General features: G+C 41.3%; 1 protein-coding gene across 6 annotated transcripts in view; it reads left to right on the top strand.

The window, feature by feature from the left end:
* TFEC (transcription factor EC) overlaps nt 1–19,724 on the top strand; it is a 64,375-nt gene that overhangs the window by 26,010 nt on the left and 18,641 nt on the right. For 3 of the 6 annotated variants that reach the window (XM_039913297.1, XM_029074101.2, XM_029074102.2), the window contains exons 2-3: nt 7,035–7,277; nt 10,955–11,050. In XM_039913297.1, coding sequence (XP_039769231.1) covers nt 7,035–7,277; nt 10,955–11,050 — 339 coding nt within the window. Of the gene's footprint in view, nt 1–7,034; nt 7,278–10,954; nt 11,051–17,455; nt 17,539–19,724 lie in introns of those variants that run through there. The other 3 variants (XM_039913299.1, XM_039913298.1, XM_039913300.1) reach the window with 3 other exon arrangements.

The following is a 19,724-nucleotide window of genomic DNA, read 5'->3' as shown; positions in this document are numbered from 1 at the left end:
GCTCAAGCTGATTGCAAAATGGATGCCTACAGAAGCATTTAGCTTGAGGTAAGGAGCATGTAGGACTACTGGAGGATATCAGAGCTGACAAGATTCAGGGTTCCAGTGACAAGAACCAAACCAAGTCCAATCCCAGATCAGTGATGAACCTAAGCCTCTTTTGACCCTATTTTGAAAGAGTGAAAGCAGGTCCCACACAGATGGAAACAAGGACGTCTGTAAGGTCTCAGTCAATACCACTGACTAAACATTTGCTAAATGTTTTCCTCCATTTGATACTGAAGTTCTTTGGAGAACAGCAAAGCTGCCCAGATGTGAAGTCCTGGCCTCACCTCACACTTCTGAGGAAGTCACTCCCACAGTGAAAGCTCCCGAAAGCCAGGACCCTTGCTTGTAGAAACCTTGCAAAGTATACTCACAGGGATTTTACAGAGAAACCCACACTAAAGTGGACTTCAGTGTGGCCTAACATAATCAGGAAATCTGGATTCTAATTTCGACTCTGCCACTTTTTTCCCTCTCTTTTATGGTATTTGTTGCCTGTTGAGTTACCTTGAGCAAGTCACTTAGCTTCCCTGTGCCGTAGTTTCCTCAGTTTCCTCAACTGTACCCTGGGAATAAGATCGTTGTTCTCCATCCCCCTTCGCCTGAGATCTCCAAGTGGGATAAGAACTGTGCTTGATCTGATTATCTTGTATCTACTCCAGTGGTGTTTCACACAATGTTTGGCATGTCATAAACACTTAATAAAGACTATAATTTTTAGATATCTGCTCAGTTTAATATATACTCACTACCTGGTGGTATGGGACTGTCACCAATCTCATTATATTGTATCGACCCCAGAGCTTAGTACAGTGCTTGACTCGTAGTAAGTGCTTTACAAATTCCAACATTATAAATAACTGTCACAGGCAGTTATTATTTATAAATTATTATTGAGAAGCAGCATGGTCTAATGGATAGAGCAGGGGCCTGGTAGAAAGAAGGATCGGGGTTCTAATGCCCACTCTACCACTTTTCTTTTGTGTGATCTTGGACAAGTCACTTAACTTCTCGATGCCTCAGTTACCTCATCTGTAAAATGGAGATTAAGCCTCATGGATGACATGGACTGTATCCAAACTGATTAGCTTGTAGATACCAATGCTTAGTACAGTGCCTGGCACATAGTAAGTGCTTAAGAAATACCATTAAAAAAAAGACACCAACATAATCATTATGTGTAAGAAGAAAGGAGGGAGAGCAGTTTGGGGAAATTGTTTTCTGTAACTGGGCAAGATCCTAACCAGCATCTTTTGGGGCACACTGCAGAAAATTGCATCATCTGCACTCCCCAAATCTCAATGCATCTTCAGGTCCAAACAGAATACAGTGCACATGATTCAAGCTACCTGGTGGATACAGAGATGTAAGGAGGGAAATACTAAGACCTTAGAAGTGTATCTAGAGACCACACAAAAGCATTTCACAGCATCTGAATATAATGTGTTCTTGTAAATGATGAGCATATTGGGCTATTGTGAGAAATCAATTAAAATTCTTGGGGCTAGTTCATTTTTGTATGATTGTTTGAGTCAGTATTATCTACACCTTTGGGTCTGGCTTGAAAAGACCCTGACGCCATTCTACATACACTACATTTGCTCTTCTAATTCCTCTCATTTTCAAATCTCTTTCCCACTATAGTAATCTTTACCTATTCTAAAATAGCTACCCTGTTACTAACTTCTAGCTTCAACACTGGATTGATGCTAAGGAAAGACTAGGAGGATTCTCAGAGGACTTTATTTTTTATGATCCTTTTGACATTTAGTATCACACATAGGTGACCTCGATGTAACTATTCAAGAAGCCTGATTTAGCATGTTCACTCCACTGAGGAAGTCATCAAAATGTTTTCACATTTCAGCTGGACCTTAAGTCTGAACTGAAACCTGATATCACATTAGCTTCGTATTCAGCCATTTCAGACTGCCAAAAGGCATGATGACCTTTAGAATGTGGTGTTCTTTCCTGTCTATCAATGTGTCATTGGTTAAAATTGCTGTCTAGGTTGCAGGAGCTAGGAAAATCATTCAGTTATGCGGTTATGTACCACTATGTGAGAGAATTCTGGGATGCAATATGGTAGAAATAAGCTTTGATCCCTAGGTGGGTGCAGGACCTGGGACACGTTCCCCCTTGAGGAGGAAGAGGGTGGTTAAAGAGCTGAAGTTCCACTTCTAAATTTCTCCTCCCATCTTCCCTCTTGGACTGACACTCCTTAAATGGGTCTTTGCTTCTCCTGATCGGTACTCCAGAGAATTGCTCCTGTGCTAGGAAATGAGGGTGAGAGGGGTGAGGTGACTGAGACATTAGGAGTGAGGGGGAGTGAGCTCTCTCATCCTCCTTCTTTGCTTTGGGCAGTTACAGTGTCTTTAGTCCCATACCTGGGATGGGGGAGACTCCCCCCACTAGAGCATGTGCCCTGAGACAATTGCCCAAATGGGTCTATAGATGGAACAGTGCTGATAGTTAATCTAGATAATTCTGAAATGATTTCATGCTCTGCACACAGTAAGTACTCACTAAAGTATGACTGATTGAGTCACTTGATTTTTATTATTAGATGGACTGCCCATACCACCCAAAATCCCTTAGCAATCCTCACTCTTCTCTTTGCACTTTATAGATATGGCCAAAAAATACTAATTATGGTATTTGTTAAGCACTTACTATGTTCCAGTCACTGCACTGAGTGCTGGGGTGCATACGAGCAAATCGTGTTGCACACAGTCTCTGTCCCTCATGGGATTCACAGTCTCAATCCCCATTTTACAGATGAGGTATGGGGCCCAGAGAATTGAAGTGACTTGTCCAAGGTCACATAGCAGACAAGTGGCAGAGTCAGAGTTAGAACTCATGATCTTCTGACTCCCTGACCCATGCTCTATCCACTACAACATGCTGCTTCTTTATAGAGTAGGGAGGGAAGGAATGGCCTGGGGATATTGTGGAGTCTCCATGTCCATGTGTTTCTCTCGATGGATTGAGGTACAGACTTGACAGTGGATCCCTTAAAGCCCCTCTCTGAGTCTCGGTTTGTTGGCGCTTTCAAAGAAAGAGTTCATTCATTCAATAGTATTTATTGAGCGCTTACTATGTGCAGAGCACTGTACTAAGCTCTTGGAATGAACAAGTTGGCAACAGATAGAGACAGTCTCTTTCTCTCCCAAACTCAGACGATGTGTCTACAAATTTCTGAGCTCCTCAGATTCCACTGAACCTAGTGGCAATTTCTGTCTGAATCAACGACATTTATTGGGTGCTTACTGTGAGCAGAGCACTGTACTAAGCACTTAGAAGAGTACAATACAACAGAGTTGGTAGACAAGTTCCTTGCCTACAAGAAGCTTACAGTTTAGAGAACACAAAGGTTATTATTATCATCTTTGGTGAGGGGGAGAGAGTACTAAGCCTTCCTTTCTCTTCTCTATACTGTACGCTTGTTGTGGGCAGGGAATATGTATTTTTATTGTTGTATCGTACTCTCCCCAGGGCGTTTAGTGCAGTTTTCTGCACACAGTAAGCACTCAATAAATATTACTGACTGACAGACTGAGATTTTCAGTCACTCAATCAAATAGTGGTATTGTCTGAGCACTCTCAGTGTGCAGAGTACTGCACTAGAAGCTTGGGAGCCACAATACTAGCACGTATTGAACACCCACCGACTGCTCTGCACTGTTCGTAGAGCATAGTATAGTGCTCTGCACATAGTCAATGTTCAGCTATTGTCATAATTTGTACAGTGTATTATTAAATGATGAGTTTGGGGAAGCTTTCTACTAAGCCCCAGATAATTTGCTCAGGCACCATCCTTGTCACTAAAGGGGCTTCTAATTCATGCGGGGAAGGATAATGAACAAGACTAAATTGCCAACAACAAATAAATGACAAACAATTAAAGCAAATGAACCATTAAACCAGAAAAAAAATGAACCGTATGAAAATTAGTAGCTACTCCAGTCTTTGGGGAAGGAAGATCTCAGGCTCCTCAGCTCTCCAAACCACAATCCATGGCTGCGAAGGACTGCAGCTTTCCCTAGGGTTCTCGAGATGATTTCAGACTTTATTCCCACATCCTTGAGTGGGAGGGAAGTGGTTGTCCTGGACATCAGACTGACCTTGTGGATCTAGGAGTATCCATGGCGGGGGAGACTCTGGCCATGAGATGGGGTTCATCTCTGCTTTGTGTGTGAACTTCCTGTCCAGTGAAACCAGGGCCATTCTTCGGTGTTCAACAAACAGTTCTTATGACATTTTCCCTCAGGAAACATGCTTTGCACATAGTAGGTGCTTAACAAATAACATCATCATTATTATTGACACCCAGTGTGCTATATTTCCATCTTTTCTTCCTCTCTGAAATGGTTTGAGTGCTTCAGGCAGGAGTGCACTTTTCATTCAAATTAATACTAATAATAGTTGTATTTGTTTAGGGCTTACAGGGTCCCAAGCCCTATACTAAGCACTGGGGAAGATACAAGATAATCAGATCCCACATAAGGTTCACAATTTAAGTAGGAAGGAGAACAGGTATTGAATTCCCATTTTGCAGACGAAGGAACTGAATCACAGAGAAGTTAAGTGACCTGCCCAAAGTTACACAGTAGGTAAGTGGTGAGTGAGGGTTAGAACCCAGGTCCTCTGATTCCCAGCCCTGTTTTTTTTTTTACACTAGATCACACTGCTTCTCTAGGTTGAAAATGAGTCCAGCCTCATGCCTTGAAATTTTGGTGCCTTGTCTTATTTTTCATCAATGAGGAAAATAATTCCAGGGATTGGACTAAGTTCTCAGGGAACTTTCTTTTCCCCCTAGAAATATTTTGCTTGAGATAAAAATCCTTATTTCACAGTACTTAATTACCACCCCCCCAGTAAATTAATTTTTTTATTAAAAAAAACCCAAAGAAAACACTCCCTTAAATCTGGAGCATGTACAAAATACAGTTTGTTCCAATTGGAATTTTTCTTAACCGTCTACAATATGTAAAGAGTTGTTTTAAAATGTTTGTAAAATTTGAGGAAGGTTAACTTAATGCAATTGGATAACCTAAACAGCATCCATCAAAAAATTCCCACTGCCCTGTTAATGAAATGTTATTTTACAACTTTAAAGCTCATGGCAATATAATTAGTAATATGCATAATCTTTATTGCTGATCTTAATCTTTCTTTATATGGCTGAAAAATGATTTTATGGTAGCACAATTAAAATAATGCTAAAAATGTCAGCATAACAGAATTAAGCAAAAGTAAGTACTACAATATTGTACCCCAAACAGGGTAATTTAAATGCAAAATACTTCATATGGGCTATTTATCTGGGAGAATGTATGATGAGGGAATTAAAGAGTAGTTTATGCAACTGGAGTGAAGAAGAGGAAATGAACACTACTCAGCAGGTCTTAGTGTTGTCTAACACGAGGGAAATATTAAACAACCCTGCCTATGGTCCACTTGAGGAAAATTTATTACAAGAAATCATCAGTGAGCTTCAACAGAATGGAAGAGAATTATATGCTTTAGGAAGATGTGGCCAACACTATTCCCTGTTGCCATGAAATTGAAGGACTGTGATCATGGCTTGGACTAAGGTAAATAGAGTGAGCTCCTTGTGGCTGAAGGAGTGTTTCTACTGACTCTGTTATATTATACTCTCCCAGGCTTTTAATACAATGCTCTGCACATGGTACAGTGCTCAATAAATATGATTGATTTCTCCTCACTACTAAGGTAGGTTTTTTACCTTCTGCCATCAGTTCTACCTTTCTGGCAGAACCTCTAGTTTCTTTTAAGATCTACTTAGCCTCTGGAAGATCAGTCATGAGGCACAGAATCACAGAAGTATTTGGATAATGGCTTGATCAGCCTCTTATTGGTGTCAAACACATTCACTAGCTGAGCTCAATTTTGTCATGAGGAAAAGCCCAGTGTTAATGGGTTATCTGCCTGATGAAAACATGAATATTGATTTTTGTCTCTGGCACCAGGCCAACAATTCCTTTTGCACATTTTCCCCAAGGTAATTAATTTTAAAAGTTTTGGGTGCTGCTTCAATGCAGATGTCCAAATTAGCCTCGGTAACGATCACCATCTTGTACAAGTGTTTAGTCAGTGTAGTCATAATGCGTAGCACTACAGTGAATCATTACTTACTGTGTGCAGAGCATTGTATAAAGCGACGGGGAGAGTTGATAGATATGTCCTCTGCCTTTAAGGAGCTTACACCTGACATGAATATGGCTCCTTCAAAATGCAGAAGACAAGCATGTATAGTGAGTCTCTTTATGAGATGTATGACTTCTACAATATACAAAACCTAAAACTGGCTTTACGTGCAAGGATACTGCAGGCCCGTTTGAAGATTTCTCTGTAGTTCATACTCATAACTTTGAACAGTTGACATTTATGTCTGCTTGTCTCTGCCATGAGACTGCCCATGTCTTCATTCACTGTGTGCCGAGCACTGTAATAAGCACTTGGAAAGTATAATTCAGCAACAGATAGAGACAATCCTTACCCAACAATGGGCTCACAGTCTAGAAGGGGAGGAGGGATTTCATCTTTCATATCTATTTTATGTTCTCAAACTTTTAAGACCTTCAGTATTCATCCCGGACACAAAGCTCTTTATGTGAATTTTTTTATTCTCTATAATTTCCCCTTTCTGTAACTATTTTAAGGCCTGCTTCCCTTGTAGACTGTCACATCTTCGTGGGCCGGGATTGTGTCACCAGATGTTGTACTGTACTCTCCCAAGCACATAGCACAATGCTCTGCACACTGTAAGTCCTTAAGGAATGCCACTGACTGATTGATTGACATAGCACAGTACTCTGCTCTCCAGAGGACACTCAACGCTGGTGATGTTGATGACGATGACACTCATCCTCATCAAAAACGTAATTCGGAATTCTTGTTTTAACAATGATTTTGCCGTTAATGCGACCCATAATAGTTGTATATGTGTCCCGCTTTTTCTTTAGGTCCAACCTCATCTGGAAAACCCAACCAGGTATCACATCCAGCAAGCCCAGAGGCAGCAGGTGAAACAGTACCTGACTCTTGATTCCAAGTTGGTCAACCAACACCTTTCCCTGTCACAGGTGCAGGCCACGGAGGCCCCATCGCTCCTTCAGAATGGTCATCTCCCTCCTCCTAGTGACACCAGCCGAGCAGAAAACCCGGTCAGCAAGTTACTAGCTCTCAGAAGAGACCATGAAAAGGCGGTAGGGCATATCTGTCTCTGAACTGTTCAAAGTCTGTCAAAAAGGCCACAGAAAGAGGGTCGGTGTTTGAGGAAAAGTGTAGAGGAAGACAGGAAGTTTTATTTAGGGAAATCATTTTGGCAACTTTTCTTATTGAGGCCCAGTGTTGCTTCTGTTACTTACTAACCCTAATCTGAATTGTGGAATATGCTTTAATCATTCCAGTGGCTGAGGAATTGCTGAATTCCTCATCCTGAAAGGGTTTTAACAAACATGAGAGAAATGAATAAATCCTAAATAAGTAGAAGTATTCCTGACCTAACGTTTCATCTCACACACCTAATAAATTGTACACCACCCACTGGAAGATGTTTGCCCACTCTTAGCCTGAGCAGAAAAGTTCCACAGTACTGATGGTCTCCTGTATTCCAGTTTGATATTTTCATACATTCATTTCTAAGAGGGTTTTTTATTCCTATTTATTATCTACTTGCAAAGGGCCTTTCACTAATGTTGAAATAGTCTGTTGAAGAGGAGCGGGCAGCAGACTTGCTCTGAAAACAGAACCTGAAAAGCTTCCTTTGATATTAAGACGTAGTACAGGCCTAAAACTCGGTTGTTTAGACTGGATTAAGTTCTGCATATATAGGGATCCTGCATATTCTGCTGTGGATTGGTGAGTCCATATCGATGCAAGTCACAAGGCTGATATGGGACTGACGGATCTTTGTAAATCCCTGGGTTTCCATTCTGGATATGAGCTGAATTTTAGTTTGTGGAGTTTAGCCACTGATCCTTTAGCCCTCAAGGGACAAGAAGGACTAATTGGTGATCAGTATTCTTATTCTCAGTAATGGAGGGTGGAATTCTCTCTGTATATAGTAGCCCATCATCCATCTGGGACAGCAAGAAAAGGTGGTAATTGGTGATATCAAATGAATATTGAATAACTGGAAAGCAGCAAAGCCTAGAGGCAAGAGTACAGGCCTGGGATTCAGAAGATTTGGTGCCTAATCTGGACTCTTCCACCTGCCTGTTGTGTGATCTTGGTCCACTCACTTAACTTTTCTGTGCCTCAGTTTTCTCATCTGTAATGTGGAAATTCAATACCTATTCTCCCTCCTCCTTAGACTGTGAGCCCCTTGTGGGGCAGGGCCTGTGTCTCACCTGGGATTATCTTGAATCTACCTCAACAGCAAGTACAGGTACTGGCACATAATAGGCACTTAAGTGCCACTATCATTATCAAACCTCATTTTTGACCAACCTTTGGAGCTTAGATGATTGATTCTGCTTTAAATATCCGTCTGCTGAAATAAGAAAAGTTTTCCTTTTTATCTCTGGGGTGATGAGCCTATTGTGAGCAGGGATTGTGTCTCTTTATTGCTGGATTGTACTTTCCAAGTGCTTAGTACAGAGCTCTGCACAGAGTAAACATTCAATAAATATGACTGAAGGAATGAATGAATGAGTATGGGACCAAATCTTTCAAAAATGTTCCTGTTATTCTATTTCTGGAGAAGATTCTGAGTTGACTTTAAACCATCAGCACCATTCTAAACCCTAATCATGTTACAAGCTATCTTCCAAAGTCGGATGGTAGATAGAGAGTAACTACAGTGGCACCTGGTTTTCCGGACCTTCAGGGCTCACTGACTTTGACAGAAGATGAGAGTTTTACCTGTTGATTCTTCATTTGATTTTATGCGAAATGGATTCCCTCTGTTCATGGGAATAGGGCACATTTGCCTTCAGATTGGATTTTTCCAACACAGTACTGTATTGGGCCCACAACTACACAAGTGAAAGGTAAAGGGAATGTGTCATGTTTTCAGAAAACTGGATTGGGAACAGAGTTTCTAGGAATCGGCCTCTTATTGAGGCATTCCAAGGGATGGATTTTCCTTGGGTGAGGGCTGTGTGTGACCAGAGTTGGGAGCTCCAGTAGTGGAAATGCTAAGTATCCGAGATCTCTGCTATTACAGAAGCATTAATACTTTATACTTATTTTTACTGTTCCTCAGTTTCATCACCTGTAAAATGGGAATTTAATACCTATTTTGCATACTAGGCACTGAGCCCCATTAAGGACAGGGGTAGAGGGACCGTCTCCTAATTATTGTGCATAATAATAGTAATAATGATAATAGAAGCACTGATAACAGTAGTGATAACAATAATAATAATATTTGTTAAGGGCTTACTTTGGGCCAATCACTTTATTAAGTGCTGGGGTAGATACAAGTTAATCAGGCAGCATGAAATCCCCGAACTATGTGGTGCTCATAATTTAAGTGGGAAGGAGAACGGGTATTGAATCTCCCATTTTACAAATGAGGAAACTGAGGCACAGAGAAGCCAAGTGAATTGCCCAAGGTCACAGAGCAAGCAAGTGGCAGAGTCTGGATTGGAACCCAGACCTCTAACACACTGGTCCATGCTCTTTTCCATTAGGCCACGCTGCTTCTCTATCCCAGTGCTTAGTACAGTGCTTGACACAAAGTAAGCACTTAATAAGTAAGCTATCATTATCATTACCATGGGAGAAGAAAAAGTTGCAGACTTTCTTCAAAGCCACCAGAAGAGGGGCTCTCACTGATCCCCTGGAAATATTTCAGGTAGCTGGAGGAGAGACTGTTGCCCTCTCCAGCTCTACTCCAACTTCATTCTGCAGCCAGATTTGTTCCCCAGCCCCCATCTTCCTCAGGGATTTTGAAGATGACCTTTGCTGCCTCTGCCCTTGAGCTCCCGAACAACTAACAGGTGAGAGAAAACCCACGGGAACTGCTTGAACCAAGAGATCCCCTCATTGGGAGGGAAGACACAACTGCCAGACTCACCGTTGATCAGTCCTCCCTAGGCCTGCTCTGATTTTTTGGCTCCTAAACATCCTGCAATTGGACCAGAAGGGCTCTTTCTGGTTATTTTCCCCCATGAGGACAGCACTGAACACTGGCATCCCCGAGTGGTGACATCGAGAGGGATGACCAGCTGTGAAGTGATAGTGGTCTTTCTGCCAAGGTTTGGGCAATGGTGTAAAGTTCTCTCTGGTCTCCATCCTTGCCCCCATCAGGATGAGTTTGCTGGAGTTAAGAAGTTTAAGCTTTGCTGGGGATCCTTGCACCATGAGTCTCAATTCTCTCACTTTCATTGCCAAACTCACCACTGATCTCAGCCTGAACTTTTGGAAGGCTATAATGACGATAATATTAATGACAATAATGATAATTTTATTATGTGCCAAGCATTGTGCTGCAAGCTTGGGTAGGTACAAGATAATCAGACTGGACACAGTCCCTGTCCCATGTCTAAAGAAGAGAAAGAGGACAGGTATTTAATTCCCATTTTACAGATTAGGATGCTAAGGCACAGAGAAGTGAAATGATTTGACTGACAAAGCACAGCAAGCTTGAGGCCAAGTTAGGATTTCTGTCTCCCTCAATCTCGTTCTGATGCTTCTTTGACCTCTTTAAGGAGTTCTGGTGAATTTCCTCCTATTCCTACAGCTTTGTTTTGAGTCCCGAGCCTCTCTGCCTATGCTAATTGTGGAGATGGATTGAATTCTGCTACTTAGCCCAATCTTTTGTTCTTTTCAAACTGTTTCACATTTTTTTCGATCTTACTTTAGATAATTGAAGGTCTGAAGAACAATTTTTAGCATTACGAATAATTATTATAAATGCATTATCTTTTATTAGATGGAGGAGGTTATCGAGGACATAATCAGTCTGGAATCGAGTTTGAATGATAAAGGATTGAGCTGCTCAGACCCTCCATTCCTAATGCAAAGTGCGGTGAGTATTTCTCGGGAGAACTCGATTGGACTCCGGAACCTTTAACACAGATGGCACATTCTCATCATTCTTAGAGGGACTGATGTGAATAGCTAGCACCAGAAGATTAGAAAATACTTACTGGTGGAGGGAAATGATTAGAGAATATTACAGAGAAGGAGGATGTATCCAGGACAGAGATTTCTGGAACCTGGTAGGCTTGGTTAAACTATAATTAGAGCAGCATCAGGATTGCATCAGGCACATAAAGTCACCTCATAAGACAGGCAAGAAATGAATGCATAATGTGTGAACAAAATGTTTAGGGTTTATCCCTCTGCTTGCAGAGTGTTGTCTAGATTTGGGCAACTACTCTCTCCTGGGTGACGCTTGCAAATCTCCCTGTATTTTCAGTTTCTTGTATGGGTCAGACTTTGGATTTCTCTTACTTTGAATGGGATTTCGGTGGCCTGTAATGCTAGAAGAATGAGCCATGGAAATAGAGTCAAAGCTCTCCTCCTCTGAGGTAGGAACTATCTATTGATGGCCCAGGCCAGGGCAGGACATGTCAACTACTGTGCTTCAGCATGTAAAATTCAGCCCTGTGTTGAAATCCAAGCAAATTCCTTTGACCTAACCCTAACCCTGGCCCCTGTAGAAATGAGGTCTCATTAGGCTAGTCCTCCTCCCCCTTCTGCAGCATGACCTAGTGGACAGAGCATAGGTCTGGGAGTCAGAAGGCCCTGGGTCCTAATTTCAGCTCTGCTCCTTGTCTGCTGTGTGACCTTGGTAGAGTCTCTGTGCCTTAGTTACCTCAGCTGTAAAATAGGGATTACAACTGTGAGCCTCATGTGGGACACGGGCTGTGTCCAACTCTATTTGCTTGTATCCACTCCAGCACTTAGAAGAGTTCCTAGCACATATTAAGTACTTAACAAATGCCACAATTATTATTATTATTAGTTCAGCCCTTCTAAACTGCCTAGGGAATTGTTAGGCCAGTAGCCCTATCAGGCCGCCAAAGAGAAGATGGTTTAAAATCAATCAGGGTTATTTAGTGAGCTTTTCCAGGTTGTGGAGCAGAGAGTTTGCAGTTTGCGGAGAGTACCATACTCAGAACTTGGGAGAATGCAGAAGAATAAGCAGACTTGATCTCTGCCATCAAGGTGTTTACAGTCTAGTGGAGGAACTTACAATCCTAATTCAGGCAATCCATCCATAGTATTTATTATTTATTAATCACGTATGGTGTGCAGAGCAGAAGGAAAGAAAGCTACTTTTTTTGAGAGGGAGAGGACACCCAAAGGAGCAGGCAATTTACCTGCTATACTGGCTCACTCATGGCACCATCTTTGGCAGATCTGATCCTATGCCTTTCATATCTCTCCAAACTAACTTTTGCATAACATGCCAGTAATTAAACATTTAGTTTGCCAAGTGAGAAGCAGCAGAGTCTAATGGAAAGAACCCAGATCTGGAAGAGAGGCAGCCTAGTTTCTAATCCTGACTTCACCTCTTGCCAACTCTATGACATTGGGGAAGTCACTTAACCTCTCTTTGTCTCAGTTTCCGTATTGGTAAATATGGGGATAAGATACTGTTCTGCTCCTTCTTAGAATGTGATCTCATGTGGGACAAAGACTACATCTCATCTGCTTATATAGTATCTACCACACATAAGAAGGCTTAATAACTACCACAGTTATCATTATTATTATCATCAATAATAGATGAGATATCATTATAGAATATTCTACTCTTTTTCATCTCCAGCCTTGAAGCAAGATAAGGACACCCATTCTCTGCCACTATCCATCTTCATCATCACAAGGATTATTGAGCACTTAATCGGTGCAGAGCACTGTAGAGCGATCCTACTACATGAAGAGCACTAACCTAGGTGCTTAAGAGACTTAAGAAGAATTAACAGACACAATCCCTGCCCTCAAGGAGTTTACATCTAATGAGGGAGAAAGGGGAGAAAGTTAGATATGGTTCCTACCTCCATATCTAAGAAGAAGCTGAATAGTTAGAAAAAGGCAACTCTAGAGGTTTTAAAAGTCGATTTTCACGGACAGAATAATGTGGATCAAAAATGAGGGCTTTCCAAGCCTCTCACTGATGTTTGGTGAGTTACCCTCCACCTCCAACATCCTCATCATCATCAACCACATTCATCGAGCACCTACTATGTCTGATACAGACCATACAGTGTGCAAACACTTTACCAAGTGCTTACAGTGTGTGGAGCACTAAACTAAGCCTGTAGGAGCACATCATCATCATCATCCACAACTTGTACTCAAGTCTGTCTCTCCGCCTATAGATTGTAAGCTCGTTATGGGCAGGGATTGTGTCTATTATTTTATTGCACTCTCCCAAATGCTTAGTACACTGCTCTGCACAGGGTAAGTGCTCAATAAATACAATGGAATCACTGAATGAATGAGTTCATTGAGCAAGGACCATACCATAAGTCAACATTTTACCAAGAGCTTAGTGTGTGGAGCACTGTACTAAGCTCATAAGAGCACATTAACAACAGCAGCAGCAGCAATCCTTGAGCAGCTACTATATCTGGTACAAATCATACCACATGCAAACGCTTTACCAAATGCCTAATATGTGCAGAGCACTGTACTAAGCTGGTAGGAGCATATTAATGATCATAAATGGCATTTTTTGAGTGCTCACTGTGTGCAGAACACTGTACTAACATTTAAGAGAACACAATATAAGAGAATTGATAGACAAGTTCCCTGCTCACAATGAGTTGACAGTTTAGAGGCTGTAGATAAAATAGAATTAAGATTTCAGGAGCTTAAAATCTGATGGATAAGACAAGTAATAATGGTGGTATTTGTTAAGCGCTTACTATGTGCAAAGCATTGTTCTAAGCGCTGGGGGGATACAAGGTGATCAGCTTGTCCCACGTGGGGCTCACAGTCTTAATTCCCATTTTACAGATGAGGTAACTGAGGCCCAGAGAAGTCAAGTGACTTGCCCAAAGTCATACAGCTGATAAGCGGTGGAGTCGGCATTAGAACCCATGACCTCTGACTCCCAAGCCCAGGCTATTTCCACTAAGCCACGCTGCTTCTCCTATGTTGGTATTTGTTAAGTGCTTACTATGTGCAGAGCACTGTTCTAAGCGCTGGGGTAGATACAGGGTAATCAGGTTCTCCCACATGAGGCTCACAGTCTTCATCCCCATTTTACAGATGAGGGAACTGAAGCATAGAGAAGTAAAGTACCTTGCCCACAGTCACACAGCTGACAGGTGGCATAGCTGGGATTCATGGGTTCGAACCCATGACCTCTGACTCCCAAGCCCAGGCTCTTTCCACTGAGCCACGATATAGCTTACCGAACAGAAAACATGCATCAAAAAAATGTTTGAACTAAATAACAAAAATAAATAACCGATGTTCTCTCGGGCTCAGGAGACTGATAGGGTAACTTAGCCAGGAAAGTGAGGATTCATTAGGGAAGAACGCTTGATGTTGGTGACCTTATTAAGAGGGCTTTGTTGGTGGGAGTCACTTCAGCACTAAACTCCTCTGGAAATCTCAAATTTCCAGATGTGAAGGAGTTTAGATCCAATCACCTGCTAAGTCTTATAAGGGGATTTTAAAAGGACTGATAAAATCTTAAAGCCAGTGGCATTAATATAGCTGGATGGAACTCAGACAATCAGGGTTGACAGCTATTCACAATGTGGGAGATTAAACCAACCTGAAAATGCTCACAGCTGTTCACTCTGCTCTTTGGTCAATAGCCACCTTCTTCATGGTAGCCAGGGAAGCTTCAGAAAATTTCAGTCTTATCAGATTCTGCTTTGTGAGAGAGAATTTCCACAGAATATGCTGGGTTTTCTCTAGTTAATTATGATAAACATGGGTCATCTTTCAACCCTTCCAGCTCTGATCACTATCAAGAAGGCGTGATCAAAATTAAAAGGTACTTATCAGCTAGATTTGGACTTCATAAAGGATCTGGATCCTCATTATTTTATTTCTTTGGTTCAGTAACTGGAACCTATAATTCTTCTGATTCTTTTGAACCTGTCCAAGTCCTTAGTACAATGCTCTGCACATAGTAGGCATTGACTGATACAATTTGACTTCAAGGAAGAATGTTTTGAATTACATCAAATACCATGCCTCAGCTAATGTGGATTAGACTAATATGATCCCAATAGTACCCTGCCTTCAGGATAAGGAGGTCACAGGTCATTTTTGCCAGAGCAATTATTCTAGCCATCCTAGAGAATTCTAGAAGCTGGTAAGTCATATCTGTTTCAAAGAGATTAATTGAAGGGCAGTGGAATTAGATGCTTCATTTCTCTTCCTGGTGGTTGAATTCTACATATTTCCCTGATTTTAGGAAAGAGGCAACTCCAGACAAATGGTGGGTGTAGTTACCTACTAGGGAAAATGTTGATTCTGTACATTTGCGATGCTGCAGAGTTAGGTATATTAGAATTTTTTGAATTCAGTGAAAGGATAAAAAGGCATATTATTAATTCTTGAAGGTGGTAGGCAATAATGATAATAATAATAACACTAATAATAATAAATAGTGGTATTTGTTAAGTGCTTACTATATGCTAAGCACTATTATCAAGTGCTGGATTAGATAAAAAGAGAAATAGGTTGGACACAGTCTGTCCCACACAGGGCCCAGGGTCTAAGAATGAGGAGAATAGACCTTGAATTCCCATTTTACAGTTGAGGAAACTGAGGCATAGAGAAGTTAAGTGATTTACCCAAGACCACATGGCAAGTAGCAAAGCCAGGAAGAATCAAAGTCCTCTGACTTCCAGGCCTGTGTACTTTCCACCAACTTAAATAGCCAGGTCTTGTGGAAAGAGCCTGAGGGGGTCAGAAAACTTGGGTTCTAGTCCTGCAAACTTGCCTGCTGTGTCATGTAAATTCCCCAAGCCTCAGTTTCCCTATCTGTAAAATGGGGTAAAAATAATCATTTTTCCTTCCCTCTAAGGCTGTGAGTCCTTTGTGAGTGGGGGACTATTCATTCAATCGTTCATTCAATTCATTCGATCGTACTTACTGAGAGCTTACTGTGTGCATAGTACTATACTGTGCACTTGGAAAGTACAATTCAGCAACAAAGAGAGACAATCCCTGCCCACAATGGGCTCACAGTCTAGAAAGGGGGAGACAGACATCAAAACAAATGAAAAGACATTAATAGCATCAATATAAATGAATAGGGATTAGAGATACATGTGCACATCAGAACAAGTAAAGCAGGCATTAATATAAATGAAAAGAATTATCGATATTGTGCATATAAAGACAAATGCTGTGGGGTTGGGGGTTAGAGCAAAGGGAGCAAGTTGGGGTGTGGTGGGGGGAAAGAGGAGCTGATAATAAAACTACAGTTGTGAGATTTGTTCAATAGTTACTGTGTGCCAAGCACTCTGCTAAGTGCTGTGGTTGATACAATGCCAACAGAAACAGACCCCTTCTTACATGGGGAGCTGAGTCTAGGGTAGTTTGCAATAATAATAATAATGGTATTTGTTAAGCGCTTGGAATGTGCCTGGCACTGTATTAAGCTCTGGGGTGGATACAAGCAAATCAGGGTGGACACAGTCTCTGTCCCAAGTGGAGCTCACTGTCTGCATCCCCATTTTACAGATGAGGAAACTGAAGCACAAAGAAGTGCCTTGACCAAGGCCACATAGCCAGCAAGTGGCAGAGTCAAGATTAGAACCCATGACCTTCTGACTCCCAGGTCCGTGCTCTATCCACTATGCCATGCTGCTTCTCTTTATGTTAAGAGTCGGAGCTATACGTCACAGAGCTTGAACGACCTCTGAGAAATCCAACATGCTTATTAATAATCTATGCAATTTCAATTAATTGATTACAGAATTAGTCATATTTCTCAAAAGAGAAACTGGTTTCGCCATGAAATAGCTACAAAGGGCAATGCAGAAATATTATCAGTCCTGAAAGATCTAAGACATACCTCCAAAACCTAATCTTAGTCCCTGCTGAGTTTTGGAAGATTCCAAACATTGCCCACATCAGTCTGCTCCATTTCATGCCTTGAAGGAAGGACTAAATGCACCTGTCACCCTCATTGGAGCTGATCCTTCTCCACCTTCTCAGAAGACATGTGTTCCTGTCCCCAGTCCTGGATGAGGATTTTTCAAACAGTGACCCATAGACGTGGGTAGCATTTGGCCAGTTTAAGCTAACCGTTGGAGTTCAACACCATTCCCAAGAAGAGGTTTGAGTAAATATTAACAACCTGAGGTGGGGAACTTGAAAAAGCTGCATAACATCAACTTTTGTCAATTACATTCTAGACCAGATTAGTTTTAAAGTCCAAGGAAGACTCAAAGTTCACTGGGGTGCCTAAGTTTCAGCCTCTCTCCCCTGGTTATTGTTTGCCAGCTGAGAGGAAGGAGAAAGATGAAGGAGACAGGCCAGAGCCTTGCTTTTGTGAAGATCGTAGAGAATCCCAAGCTGAAACTGGTGAGCGAGAGCTTTGTTGATTCTTTGCGGTTTTTCAGATGAAGTGGCAGTAAATACTGGAATTATATGTAATAATCTTAGAGGCAATAAAACAAGAGGAGTGAGAAACTGGCTTCTGAAAGGCACTGAAAAGTAAGCAGAGCTATTTCAGAGACCATTGATATAAACATGAAGTTGATTGCTTTGGGCTCTGGGTGGTGCGGTCTGTACATAGGTTTTTGTGTGTTATGAGACACTTTCCACACCAGGATTTTTGAAAGGGAAAGGGTTAGAGGGAACGATCAAGTTGAGAAGAAACTGAAATACTCAAATAAAAATAAATCACCAGTCCTCTGGTCAGTTGTAAGTTAATGAAAGTGAATATGTGTAGTGCTTTGCACACGGAATATGATTGAATGAATATCACTGAATGAGAATAAGAAGAATTTGCCCTGTCCTCATTTTGCATTTTCACTATGAAGTTCAGATTGAGCAATGGGAAGTGCTAAAGAAAACTCATTTTTCTGTACAATTCCTGTTTTACTGTGTATGCTTTCCTAAAATAAAGGAAGAATGGGGTGGCATTGTTTCCACAGACACCTCTAAACCCAGATGTGATGAAAAGCAGTGTCATACTAATGAAATAAATCATTTTCAGGACCAGGAAAAATGATTCCCACTGTCGAGTCACTATAGTGAGATAAACTTTTAAAGGCTTCCTTGGGAATGCTGATGTCAGCTACCAATATAGTCTCCTTTCCGAGGATCAGCATTTATACTTCTAATTAGTCTTATTTTATTAATTTGCCAACAACCTTAGCCTAACTTGGCCTAGCAACCATATTTAAATACATGATGATGGCGTCTCCTCAAATCTACACTAAGGGCAGAAAAACATTGGATTATGCAGCATGGCCTAGTAGAAAGAGAATGGGGGTGGGAATCAGAGGACCTTGTTTCTAATCCCAGATCTACCACATGTCCACTGTGTGATCTTGGACAAGCCACTTAATTTCTCTGTGCCTCGGTTTCCTTATCTGTAAATAGGGGATGCTTCCTCTTTCTTTTATTGTGAGCCCCTACCTATTTTTGTCTACTCTAGTCTTAGGACAGTCCCCATAGTAAGTGCTCAATAAGTACTATTATCACTATTATTATTCAGGCCAAACTGCAGATTTTTCCCTCTATTTCTTTGATACATCGTATGTTGTATGTCTCCTCTACCTAATGTACTGTCCACTGAGCTTTACGTTTGGGTTACTGAGTTGGAGGCTCACTTGGAGTGATTAAAAACCTTTAAAAATAATGACCTCTGGAGTTTGGGGTCAACTGCGAGTTATATTGTTATATCAATTAATGATATTTCGTGAATGCCACACATATTTACTCTCCTATACTTCTTATTCTTCTCTGTAACAAGCACATGGTATTTTAGAAAACAAATGCTTTCTTTCAGGTAATCCCTCTTGTAATTTTTTATGGCATTTGTTAAGTACTTACTGTGTGCCAAGAACTGTATTAAGCACTGGGGTAGATACATGGTAATCAGGTTGGACACAGTCCATGTCCCCCATGGGGCTCATAGTCTTAATCCCCATTTTATAGTTGAGGCAACTGAGGCCCAGAGAAATGAAGTGACTTACCTAAGGTCATATAGCAGACAAGGGGCAGAGCTGGGTTTAGAACCCAGGTCCTCTGACTCCCAGGTGCAGGCTCTTTCTAATAGGCCACGTTGCTTCTCGCTAATAAATTGAAGTGTTCTCTAATTCAGTGTTCTCTAACAACAGAGTTACTCGGAAACTTCGAATAGTTGAGATTCTTGTTCTTAAGAGTACATTTAATCAATCTCTGGTACTTACTGAGCCCTTACTCTATGTAGAGCACTGTACTAGATGGCTGGGAGAATGCAATATTCTTAGTAGGCTTGATTCCTGCCATGACATATGCTTGACTTTATATCAGAAAAGCAATAGATCTTTTTGAACAAGACAGCTTTATCTCAAGGCAGGTCATAAAACATCTTTACTAACTTCAACCAAAATAAAGCATTGCTCCATTAGCTCATAAAATATTCAATCCAACACAAATGAAACTCAAATCCCTTATCAGTTGAAAATCATTAACCTCGACTCCCCTCCCCTCTTAAACCTATTCATCATTTTAGGATGAGTGGGGTGTCTTAGGTCCATGAGGAAGAGGGGAATGGG

This window comes from Ornithorhynchus anatinus, chromosome 10 (genome assembly GCF_004115215.2).
Source record: "Ornithorhynchus anatinus isolate Pmale09 chromosome 10, mOrnAna1.pri.v4, whole genome shotgun sequence".
NCBI lineage: Eukaryota > Metazoa > Chordata > Mammalia > Monotremata > Ornithorhynchidae > Ornithorhynchus > Ornithorhynchus anatinus.
Note: the sequence above shows the minus strand (reverse complement) of the source record. Positions and strands in the feature narration are given on the sequence as shown.